Genomic DNA, 11,706 nt, shown 5'->3' with positions numbered 1-11,706 from the left:
TTAATTGAAATTGAGATATCGATGCAATTATTCCCTACTAAACGAAATATGTTGTTAATAAATTCTTTCAAAGTTGAGTATTTGTTTCTTTTGCTAGAAATGTTTGATAATTTAGGGTATGTTCATTACAACTTGCAGCTCTAACTTCAGGATTCTATGTTGGGAGAAGCAGAAGCCTAAAGCCTGGAGGCAGTCATTCATTATAGAAGTTGAAATAGAATTGAGAAATTTAAGGTATGTTCACTACAACTTGCAACTCCAACTTCAAGATTCTGTGTCTAGGAGAAGCAGAAGTCCAAAGCATGGAGGCAATCGTTCGTTACAAAAGTTGAAAAAGTATTAAGAAATTTAGGGTATGTTCATTATAACTTGCAACTCTAACTTCAGGATTTTGTGTCTGGGAGAAGTAGAAGCCCAAAGCCTGGGGACTATCGGCAGTCGTTCATTACAAAAATTGAAAAAGTATAGAGCTTTGTAAAAAAAAACCTGAAATTGATGTTTATTTGACAGCTTCTAGATGTTGGATTCGGACAAATTAACCAGATTGCTTTTAGGAGTCTGAATTTTTTGTTTTAAAGGTGAAGGGTATTTATGTCTTTTCGAACGAGCCGTTTACAGCTGAACACCTAAATTACGGCTCCATTTTAACACACATTACCGGTGCGTTTTATTAAAGGGAAAAAAGTAAGTAAAGCCCAAACGAACGTGGGCTTATTAATTCTTCATCTTTAGTTTCCATCTTCTAGCGATCCATTTTGAAAATTTTGATCTTTTGGTATGATGTCGGGGACAGAGAAAACAACACAAAATCTGTTTTCTTACTGTGGGATCAGACAATCAAATGGAGAAAACTATAAAAAAAAACTATTTTCTTATAGTGGGGGATTAATGCCATGAAATTCTATAATTCGAATTCCTATCAATTTTCTGCTTCTATGTTAGAAATTTTTCACTATCTTCATAAAACACGCCATGGCAATCAAAAGAAAATCATTTCTTATTCGAATGACGATGAGATTCAAATTAAAAAATTTATTGAAAAAGATTAAGAAAACTCAGTCTCCACAATTATGACAGTTTCAATTTCCTTCATAATTTTATGAGGTGTTACCATTGAGAATCCATAAATAAACAAAGAACACAAGGCACATGAGAAGGGGCAAAGACAAAGAAGGGAAAAACTTTGGGCAGTAATGTTATTTTGGATCTTACATCAGAAGTAAAAGAAAAAAAAAAAAAACAGACACAGTTCTTTCCTCTTTGCTTATAATAGATAGGAAAGAAAGCAAGACTGGTGATGAATTATAGCATGGAAACACCTCACTTTCAAGAAAGGATTCTCCTACTAGTGTGGCCTTCCTTCCTTCTCTTCTTGGTTCTGTATTTTGGTGGAACCTCGGCTACACTTTCTCTCGCAATGTTTATTTTCGAGATCATTAAACAGTATAATGCTGCTGAATTGTATCTATGTCTAGACCTTTCAGCTTCACCACCGATTCTACGTGCCCCTTGAGTGTGAGCAGCTCTCGAAGCCTACAACCAATAAAAATCAAACTACCCGTTAATCTATATTCATCCCAACACTAAGATGCTGTTTTATATCGTAGTTAGTTTATAAAGTTAACAAAAGAAAATTAAATGAGGCAATGAAGCTATATGTATAGAATTCTATACCTTGCAACCTCAGCTCGCCTCTTTGCTTGCTCAGCAATCTCGGAAAGTTCCCTGTAACTACTCTTGTCAGAGAAGATGTTACCAGTTTCAGGGGGTTGAAGACCATGTAGAGTCCTCTGTGCAAGGGCCCATTGTGCTTCTCTTTCCTCTTTTCCATAATCTTTCTTAGTGGTGAAGGCAGTCTGTTTTTGTAAAGAACACAACACAATTAAATGACCCGACTGACAGATTAAATATTGATAATGGTAGCTCCTTCGGAAGAGAGATCAAACAAACAAAAAATACCTTATTTTCTAGTAGAGTATCCCAAGCTTTTCCACTTAAGATGTAGCGAATGAAGAATTTGAGAACGTCAAGCGGAATATAGGTTACGATACTGTAAAGCCAGATGACTCCGGCCCATCCCCAACCAATTCCCTTGATCTTAGCAAAACCCCAGTTGGCATACACAGCTATCACGGTAGCAACCTAAGAGTATTGAAGTAATTAATATCATGTATTAGAACATGTATTTCCTATTTTTTTCTAGAGAAATAGCATAATTTGACATCTTGAACCGATCAAGTCAGAAGCATAACCAACCTTAAAGGTTGGTGAGACATATAGCCTAGTTCAATTAAAACAGATGTTCATGTCTTTACTTCCTAAGATGGTTTAGTATATCTAATGTGGGATGCAAATCAAGCCAACAATAACAGGTTCCAACAGAAATTTTGTAATTATTTACGTTGCAGCTTGTTTGGGTTTAGAGTTGACCAAACCCTATACATCAATATGTCTGGTGGGCATGTAGATCATGTGGACCATCATACAATGGAACCAGGCAGGACGATTATGAAAAAAATACAATCAAATCTGATGGATATTTGATGACCCCACTTAGTTGAAGAAGTCATAAATATCTGCATCTCAATAAAATAAAATTAAAAATTAAAAAATGGTGGGCAAGTGGGCATCAATTATCCAAAAGAAATATATACTCTAACAACTACAGTGTAGACTTTGAATAAAAGAAGGAATAAAATAAAGGTTTTGGGTTGAATATGCTCTAAATGTCTTTGAGAATGTCTGAGTCAGAAGTGCACATGCTTAGCCCACCATGGAATGGATTGTGTTTGAATATAGTGAGTTATTGAAGAGTAGGGACAAAAAAATAAAGGGAAAGATCAATCGTTCTTACCAATTGAGCAGCTATGAAAGCGCTGACTAAGAGAAGTCCAGGACGTTCGGTAAAAGACCAGCCGCGAGACCGTGTAACAAAAATGAGGGCTTGGCTCACAATGCTCACTTGCAGGTATAAGGCTGCCATCATTTCATCGTTACTATTCTTCAATGATTTAACATGGAATGTATCCTACATAACCAAAACAACCACCGAAATTAAATAGATTAGACACACCATAGCATCGGTTACACATTTTGCAAGGCAACGAAATTTATAATCCCTACCGAGAAGAAATCAGATTTCTTCATTGCCCAAAAGAATACGACTGTCATAATTCCAAGGTAACCACCAAGCACCACTCCAGTTGCGAAGATCTCTTTCAGTTTCCAGCTGTCAGGCATCGGAGATGGCTTTACTCGATCTTTTGATATTGTCATGATCGTTCCTAGAGATATAATTGTGCATGGAATCAGATTCACAGCATTGTTATGAAGAATGGAACGAAACCCAAGTGCAATAACAGAGAATCAATTAAAAAACAAAATAAGTTTATAGGATAAAATCTCACCATCATTTAGGATTGCAATGATCAAAACCATGAAGGGAGAGAAGTCAAACTTCCATATAAGAGCAATAAGCATGAAGCCAAACTACAAAATGGTGAACAAAGAGAACAAAACAAACCATTCAATAACCACAACCAATATAATAACTAAATTTCATGACTTAAAACCTCTAATTTCCATTGAAGTATACTTACAACAATACGGATTGTGATTGAGACAGCATATATCTGCAAAAGAAAAGGAGCAACAAGAGTGAGTGAGGAATTATTGCGTAAAACTAGAAAATTGAGGAACTGTGAAGAGAAATGGATATGAAAGAACTGACAGTGTAGTTCTTCATCCTTTGGAAAATAGCTCTGCTAGTAAGCACCGCACTGATAATAACGCTCAACCCAGGTTCTGTGAGGACAATGTCAGAAGCGCCTCTAGCAGCATCGGTAGCATCAGCGACAGCAATTCCAATGTCTGCCTTTTTCAAAGCAGGGGCATCATTCACACCATCTCCGGTCATTCCACATATATGCTTCCTCTCTTGCAACTTCTTGACAATTTCATATTTATGTTCTATTTCACCAAGATAAAATATGTTTTAGAATAAAACTAATTTACAATTAAATCAGCTAAGGAAAGGGTCTGCAGTACAAGGTGGTGGGTATACCAGGAAAGACTCCTGCAAACCCATCAGCCTTCTCAATCAACTCGTCTACGGGGAGAGCCGCGATGGATGCATCCTTGTCTTGGCCAAGCAATGTAGAAGAAGGGTACATGTTTGTTCCCATTCCAAGCCTTCGGCCAGTCTCCTTGGCGATGGCAAGTTGATCTCCTGAAGATTCAAAGCACCCATCATATGAGGAAAACAAGCAATCAATGAAGGAATGAAATTACGACTATTGGGAGAATAAAGACCCAAATTACCTGTAATCATCTTGACATTCACACCAAGGTTGAGAGCCCTGCGGATGGTTTCGGCACTGTCATGCCTTGGAGGATCAAAGAGAGGCAATAGACCAACAAATTGCCATGGTCCCCCTGAACTTTCTTTTGTTCTCTCTGGCACTTCCTGCAAACATAACGCAAATTGCACAAAATATGAAACATTTTCAGAAATACCAATACGGAGATAATTTAGCAAAAAAGTTCCAATCGAAAACCTGTCTTGCTACACCCAAGGAACGAAGCCCACGCTCGGCAAACTTTTCAATCACAGAATGAACCTTGTTTCTCACATCGTCCTTGCAGTTGCAGAGGGTCAATATCTGTTTCCAGAGATCAATTAAAACAAGTGAATTACCACAATAATTAAAACAAGTGAATTAAAAGAGGAAACAAATGAACATGTAAATGTAATATACCTGCTCAGGAGCACCTTTGCTAGCCCGATGCCAGCTACCGTCAGCTTCAACATAGGTAAGGGCAGTCCTCTTGTCAACTGGGTTGAATGGGAGAAAATGAACCTCTCTAATACCAGCTCTTGCCTTCACAAATAAACAGCACATACCAACATGTGAGTTTGTTTTTGGATATATTTTTTGACATTAAGAAAGAAGTAAATTTGAGTCAAGATATACCTCCTTTGGATCGGCAAGCATTCCAACCATGGCAGCATCAATGGCATCCTGATTTTCAGTCCTCGATGCTCTTGCAGCGAGCAGGATCACATGCTCCTTGTCGACACCCTTTGCAAAAACCTCAATTAGATTTTTATCGATACTTAGTTTGTTAAGGGTCAGTGTCCCTGTCTTGTCACTACAGAGCACATCCATGCCAGCCATCTCTTCTATGGCAGTCATTCTCTTGGTGATGGCACCTTGTTCAGAGAGTCTATGAGACCCAATAGCCATAGTCACAGACAAAACAGTCGGCATAGCAATGGGAATTCCTCCAATCAAGAGAACCAAAAGATTATCAATTCCATCCCTATACTTGCGACGCTGAATTGGGTACATGACGATAATCTCAATGACCATTCCAATTGCTATTGAACAAATACAGAAATTCCCAATTGCGGTCAGGACTTGCTGGAAATGTCCAACTTGGTTTGTGCTGTCCACCAGATGTGCCGCCTTCCCAAAGAAGGTGTGGACACCAGTAGCAATGACAACGGCTTCAATCTCACCTTGTTTGCAAGTTGAACCAGAGAACACTTCATCTGAGGGGTTCTTCGTGACAGGGAGGGATTCTCCAGTCAAGGCAGATTGATCGATCTTCAGAGGATCACCCTCAAGAAGACGGGCATCAGCAGGGACAATATCTCCCAATTTAATGCTAATTATGTCTCCTGGAACCAGAATCGATGCATCTTGTTCACTCCATCGGCCATCTCTAAGCACCTATATGTACACCATTATTACAATCTAAATTAATATGAACTTCAAATGGACTATTTGTCCAAGTTTATTACAATTTTTATTTTTTGTTTTACCTTAGTTTTGGGAGCAAGACCAGCCATCAGAGCTGCTGCAGCATTACCAGCATTGTTTTCTTCAATAAAACTGATAGTGGAGTTGATCACCAACAAGACAACAATTCCAACAAAGTCCTGCCAATCTGGGGGCTTCCCATTTCCATTTGCTAAGGCAATGGCCATCACAGCAGCAGCTTCCATGACCCATGACAATGGATTCCACATAAAACCCAAAAACTTGAGAATTTTGCTCTCCTGTTTTTTTTTTTTTTCAAGATATTAAAAATTAGCATACATCAACAACAACAACAAACAGTTGAAATTGAAAACTGTTGATTATAACTTAAAGAACAGACCTTTTTCTCTTCGAGCTTGTTGGGTCCAAAGATCTGAAGCCTGTTGGCTCCTTCGTCTGATGACAGACCTTCCTTGGAGCATTTCAGCTGCTCGAAGACTTCCTCTATAGGAATTCTTTCCTGCAACCATCGAAATAAGAGTCAACTAAAGAGAAACTTTCAAAAAGCCATGATGGGTTATCTATCATCTTAAGGATTAGTTCCTCCTTAAGGCCCAGATTATTCAATTAGAAATTCAGAACCCAGAATTAAATAATTGAAATTTCCTTAATTTCTTCCTTCTGCGGCGCAGAGTGAGAGAAATTGGTTAGTTGGTTTTCGATTAAACCCAGAAAAATTATTTCAGTTGACCAAACAAACCAGAGAAAAAAAAAACACACACACACAATTCTGAATTTCTGATGCAAATTTTTTTTTTTTTTTAATTATTAGGAAACAATGCTATTTTAATTTATTAGTAGGCCATCCATTAAGAAAACCCAAAGGGAACTACAGGACATCCAGGTGAATTGCTTTGTGAATCTCGAGGAACATCGATGGTACAAAAACTATGGAGAATTCCTAAAAATAAGACCCATTAAATAATATTAAACTTAAGTGTCACGTCCATGGCCTCGTGATCTGTTCTGAAAAGAATCTCGAGGAAAAGAGGACGTACAAACAAAGTACTTGGAAAAGGTACCACGGAAGTACTCAAATTCCCCGATCAGAGAGGGAACTCGGAACGAAGAACCAGAGATCAGAGATGGATGAACCAATAAAGAAAAATAAAAAAGACTGAAAGTTGGGTCGTACCATCGTCCAACAATCCAAACCATCTTGTTGTTGGATCTAATGGTCTGGATCTTGGGACGATGTAGATCCTTGGCTGACTGTACGACTTCCAATTAGAAAAATAAACACTTGTTTGGGGGCCTTTAATGAAAAATCTCGCTCTCTCTCTCTCTCTCTCTCACTAAGAAAAATGGATGATTGCAGAGATAATCCTTAACAGATTGAATTAAAGAAGAAAAACCGAAAATCACGGGAAGTTCGTCGTCTCTGGAGAAGATCACCGACACTAGAACAGATGTAGAGAGAGAGAAATTTCTCGAAAAGGAAGAAATGAGATCGAGAAAGGAAGATAGGACGTAAGAGGAAAGAAAATTAAGAGATTCTGTTTGAAATCAAGACCAAAATCATCGAAAAAAAAGAGAATTTTCAGAGAGGAAGAGAAGAAAACGAGATCTTTCGGCCAGTACAGATCATTTTCAGACTCCAAATCACAAAAGCTTGAAACTTTTTATTTTTAATTGTAAAAAAAAGCTTAAAAACTTTGAGAGAGAAACAGAGAGATCTTACAGACAAACATTGAAAATTAAAATAAACAAACGAATGCGCCATTAAAAAGAACAACAGAAACCAAAAGAACGCATCCAATCTCCAGATCATCTCAAACTACAAATCAAATTAAAAACAAAGAAAAATCTCCAACTCTACATAACTTTTCCAAAAGAAATCAACCAGAATCAAACTCCACAAACAAACTTTTCTCATATAAATCTCATTACCACTTATATATTTAAAAAAAAAAACCTCCAAAAACCAGGAAAACAGAGCTTCAGAAACTAACAGAACTCATCCATTATAATCGAAATTCCACAAAAACAAAAAACAAAGAAGAAATAGATTACCAGATCGACAGATTCATTCTTAATCTCCTCCAGATTATACCCCTTATCTCCTGCCATCTTAACAGCAGAGAATCAATCCTCCTCTCTCACACAAAATCAAAATCAATAGAAACCCTAAAAAACCCAAGAATCCAGATCGAAGAACTCGAAACAGAGAAAGAAGAGAGATGTATTACAGTCCCATTAACTTTCTCTATTTCCTCAAAAACCCAAATAAACCAAAACTTAAATCGACTCTCGTTCTCCTTCTCTTCTTCTCATCCCACATCGCCTCAGTAACCCCATCTTTATATACCAGAAGTCCCTTCCCCCACCAAATATGTGGGCTCCACTCGACTCTCTCGCATATATGCTTCTTCATCTTTTTATTTTTAATTGATGACGTGTCAGTCGCTCGTGCCTTTGGAGTAAGAACCTTCCCTGCTCCCACGCCGTCCCATATACGGTGTTTATTTATTATGGGTCCCATTTCAAAACTAATTAAGTCAATGGAGAAGGACTGATTGGCTTCTTCTTTAATGTGAAAATTATAACATGTTTTTATTACTATTGTACTTCAACTACTACTGACTGATCAACCGTTGAATGTTTTGGTCAAAGTTGCAATTGTGACATAGATTCCACATTTTTGTATCAAAATGGTTCATTTTGATAAGTCAAGATGTTTTTTAACCTTAAATGCTCAAATGCTGAATGAGAATTGCTTTTTAGAAGTTATCTTAAAGAGAAGAGCTAGATAGTGTTTGGGAACACCTTTGGATACTTTTTTTTTTTTTTAAAGCACTTTTGGAGTTCTAAATTAATGGTTGGTAAATATCTAAGAAGTCGTGTTTACATATGTAAAGAATCGAAATGAACCTAAGTGGAGTCGGACCCATTTCAAAATATCCAATGATCAGGATTTCTCTTATAGTGTACCCTTAGGATGATAGGAACTAAGTTTGAATTCTGTCATTGTTCGATGGGAGGACAGTTGATTAATTTGGATGAATTTGTGCATAAAAAAAATTTGAAAATATTTGAGAAAATTATGAACAAAGTAATGGACCAAAATATATTGAGCAGAGGGAAGAAAATAAATCGTCGATTATAACAAAAAAAATGATTATTTTATCAAATAATTGACCATTTTTCTAATTAATTAGCACTTTTTTAATACATCGTCAATTTTTTTTCAATTAATTGTCATTTTTTCAAGTCATTTTTTGATATTTTTTTTCCAAAATTTCTTCAAATTTGACCAAAAAAAAAAATTCTTGGGTACATGCTATCTAGATAATTGGATTTTTTTCATCAATCTCCTGGTCCACACCCTTTAATGCATTTAAAAATATTCTAAAAAATGCTATATTAGTTGGGTCTTGTTGACGTGTGCCTATTAAAGTGCAATAAATACACTTTGGAAATTAGATTTTGTATAAAAAAGCCCTTAAATTTTTATTTTTTTTACCAAAATAGTCTTAAGTTTTAATTTCCAAAGTTTATTTATTGCCCTCTTCAACGTGTGACTTAAACCCATATTATTTTTAAAAAAACACTTCTTAAAAGTTAGTAAATCATAATCCAAAAGAGTCATGATAATCTGATACCCCCCCCCCCCTCTATCACAAAAACATAAATCATTTGCATCGGGATACGTAAAATCATAAATATTTTTTTATGTATCCCGAGGCAAATGATCTATTACTATGTGATGGGGGTGTCACAAAATCATTATTCAATCTAGAAAAGAAATGTTTTTTTTTTCGAAAAGTACTTCTGTAGAAGACATTGCTTTCACAAACAACACCTTAGCAAGGAAAGGTCGTTACCGTACAATGTAATCCTACAAAGGATTCAACTCAAACATCGAGGAATATCCAAGAGTGCATATCTCGAGCGGCGGCTCTACAATATCCGTTTGACGGAGTACAGTAACATTTTTGCTGTTTGTAAGTAAGAATTGACTTTAGTGAAGTGGGGCCCGCATAAAATAAAAGTCATACCTCCTCGGCGGCCGAAACTATCGGCTAATAATAGAAGATCCATTCTCACATGAGGGTTGACTCGTTCGTTTCTGACCGTTGGATTCATTTGAAAGACCTTACAACAAGATTAGATTTTTTTGTTTATTATTTTACTGCGGAGACTGCGGTAAGATAATTGTGATCAATATAATAGGAAAGGAAAATCTAGTTTTTTTACAGGTTGGATTTTTTACTAACCAACTCAAACCCAACTTTTATTTATATTCTCCTCCCTAAAGTTTAAAAATTATCTCCCAACCCTACTTTTTCTAACTTACAAAAAAAAGTTTAATTTTTTTTATTTTTTAAATGATAATTATATTGTGCAATGGTGTTGAACATTTAATATCCAACACCAATATAATATTAAATTGTTGTAAATTTTTCTATGAGAGTTATTATTGCCGCACCAACTTTTACTAACGCCACAATTACTTTGTGTAATTCTTTTATAGGAATTGATGTGGCATTAATCAAAGTTGGTGTGGCAATAATAACTCTCTTTTTCTATTTGTCTTTCCTCTTTCCAATGTCATTCTTAGTAGAATCTTAGTAGAAAACTAATTTCCTTATTAACTTAGTAAGATTTTAAGCCTGATTAAAGGTATTTTGTTAAATATTGGCAATCCAATACCACAGTTCTTTAAGATTTCATGGAAAAACTCATATCCAAAAGAATAAATTCAAAATAAAAAATAAAAAATAAAAAATGGGCTTCATCCAATTTGTGGTATCCATCCGAGTAAAAGATCCAATCAGGGTTTATATGGGATCTTAATATTAGGATGCCAATCTAATCTGATAAAAATCGGATTGAGTTGACATTGGATTTGATGTACAAAATAAAAATAATTTTCATATATTTAAATAAAATGAATAATATAATTTGTATGTTTTTTTACATATTTTTTAGAATCAAGTGTAAAGAAATTGATTCAAGAATAATAAATAAAGAAGAAAAGTAAAACAAGATGCAAACATATAAAACACGGAGATTTTTATAAGGTTTCTTCAAGATTGAGGTACGTCCATGGATCACATTGATTCCACTAAGAGAATATTCGTAGTTACAGATTACACTTTCATTGAAAATAGATATGCATACTTTGAGGAAAACATAACTAACTTTTTACATAGTACCAATCATCAATAGTACCTCAGTTGACTCAATGGCAATTTCAAACCGATAAGCGATTAAGACCCGTAGGTCGTAAACTCAATACCCAATGTGAGCACTAATTCCTCAAGAGCCACCCACGAGGGTGCATCCTCACTTACTTGGTACATGTGATGTGTGGGCGTTGCACGTGCCATGGGACTAGTCCTTGGATAAGACCATGGTCTATGTACCGGGCAAAGCCCAAATACAAGCCAAGACTGTTGTTTACAAGGATCCCCAATTATAAAAATAATAATAATAATACCTCATTATGATTAAGCTCCACAAACCACAACATCAAGATTCAAAATTGTCGGATTCATCGACAAACCTAACTATAGAGTAAAGACTACTTAAAGTCATGGGCTCTTGTCATTGTATTTTTTTTTTTTTTTTAACTTTTCAAAAGGATTTTAGAAGATAGAGATATTATATCATTTTATATGTGTATAAATAGACAGTTTTAAATCTAAATAATACTTTTTTTTTAATTTAAAAAGTATTAATTAGTAAGGCAATAAATATCTAATAAGATTCATTCCATTCCAACCATTTTAAATTATTTGTGGCATAAGAGTTATATCCTTTAAAGTAATTGGATTTCCATATTGATATCGACCCAAATTCGATTCATCGACAATCTTAATTAGAATTCAAGAATAGCTAAAAAAAATTTAGGACAACTTACAAATGGATCCATCAA

At 35.5% G+C, this 11,706-nt stretch overlaps 1 protein-coding gene across 1 annotated transcript; it reads right to left on the bottom strand.

Annotated features, from left to right (window-relative positions):
- Window positions 1-1,174: 1,174 nt before the first annotated feature.
- Window positions 1,175-8,114, bottom strand: LOC147392931 (plasma membrane ATPase 4-like). The gene is made up of 16 exons (XM_086457181.1): window positions 7,839-8,114; window positions 6,166-6,285; window positions 5,828-6,064; window positions 4,974-5,735; window positions 4,758-4,880; window positions 4,557-4,661; window positions 4,321-4,465; window positions 4,064-4,228; window positions 3,731-3,969; window positions 3,600-3,632; window positions 3,408-3,489; window positions 3,124-3,284; window positions 2,855-3,028; window positions 1,960-2,142; window positions 1,675-1,856; window positions 1,175-1,533 (listed from the first exon to the last, which is right to left on the bottom strand). The coding sequence occupies exons 1-16, from the start codon at window positions 7,893-7,895 to the stop codon at window positions 1,437-1,439; spliced, it is 2,865 nt and encodes a 954-aa protein (XP_086313307.1). The 5' UTR covers window positions 7,896-8,114; the 3' UTR covers window positions 1,175-1,436.
- Window positions 8,115-11,706: the final 3,592 nt, after the last annotated feature.

The sequence above is a fragment of the Akebia trifoliata genome, chromosome 10 (assembly GCF_017979445.1).
Source record: "Akebia trifoliata isolate Shusen 1 chromosome 10, ASM1797944v1, whole genome shotgun sequence".
NCBI lineage: Eukaryota > Viridiplantae > Streptophyta > Magnoliopsida > Ranunculales > Lardizabalaceae > Akebia > Akebia trifoliata.
This window is presented reverse-complemented; position numbering and strand designations above follow the sequence as displayed.

Excerpts from the sequence above, each read along its gene's own strand:
- LOC147392931 (XM_086457181.1), bottom strand. The coding sequence starts at position 7,895 with ATGGCAGGAGATAAGGGGTATAATCTGGAGGAGATTAAGAATGAATCT. Across the intron at positions 4,662-4,757 it reads GCAAAGGTGCTCCTGAGCAG|ATATTGACCCTCTGCAACTG; the intron begins GTATATTACATT and ends CTCTGGAAACAG. Across the intron at positions 1,534-1,674 it reads AGGCGAGCTGAGGTTGCAAG|GCTTCGAGAGCTGCTCACAC; the intron begins GTATAGAATTCT and ends TATTGGTTGTAG.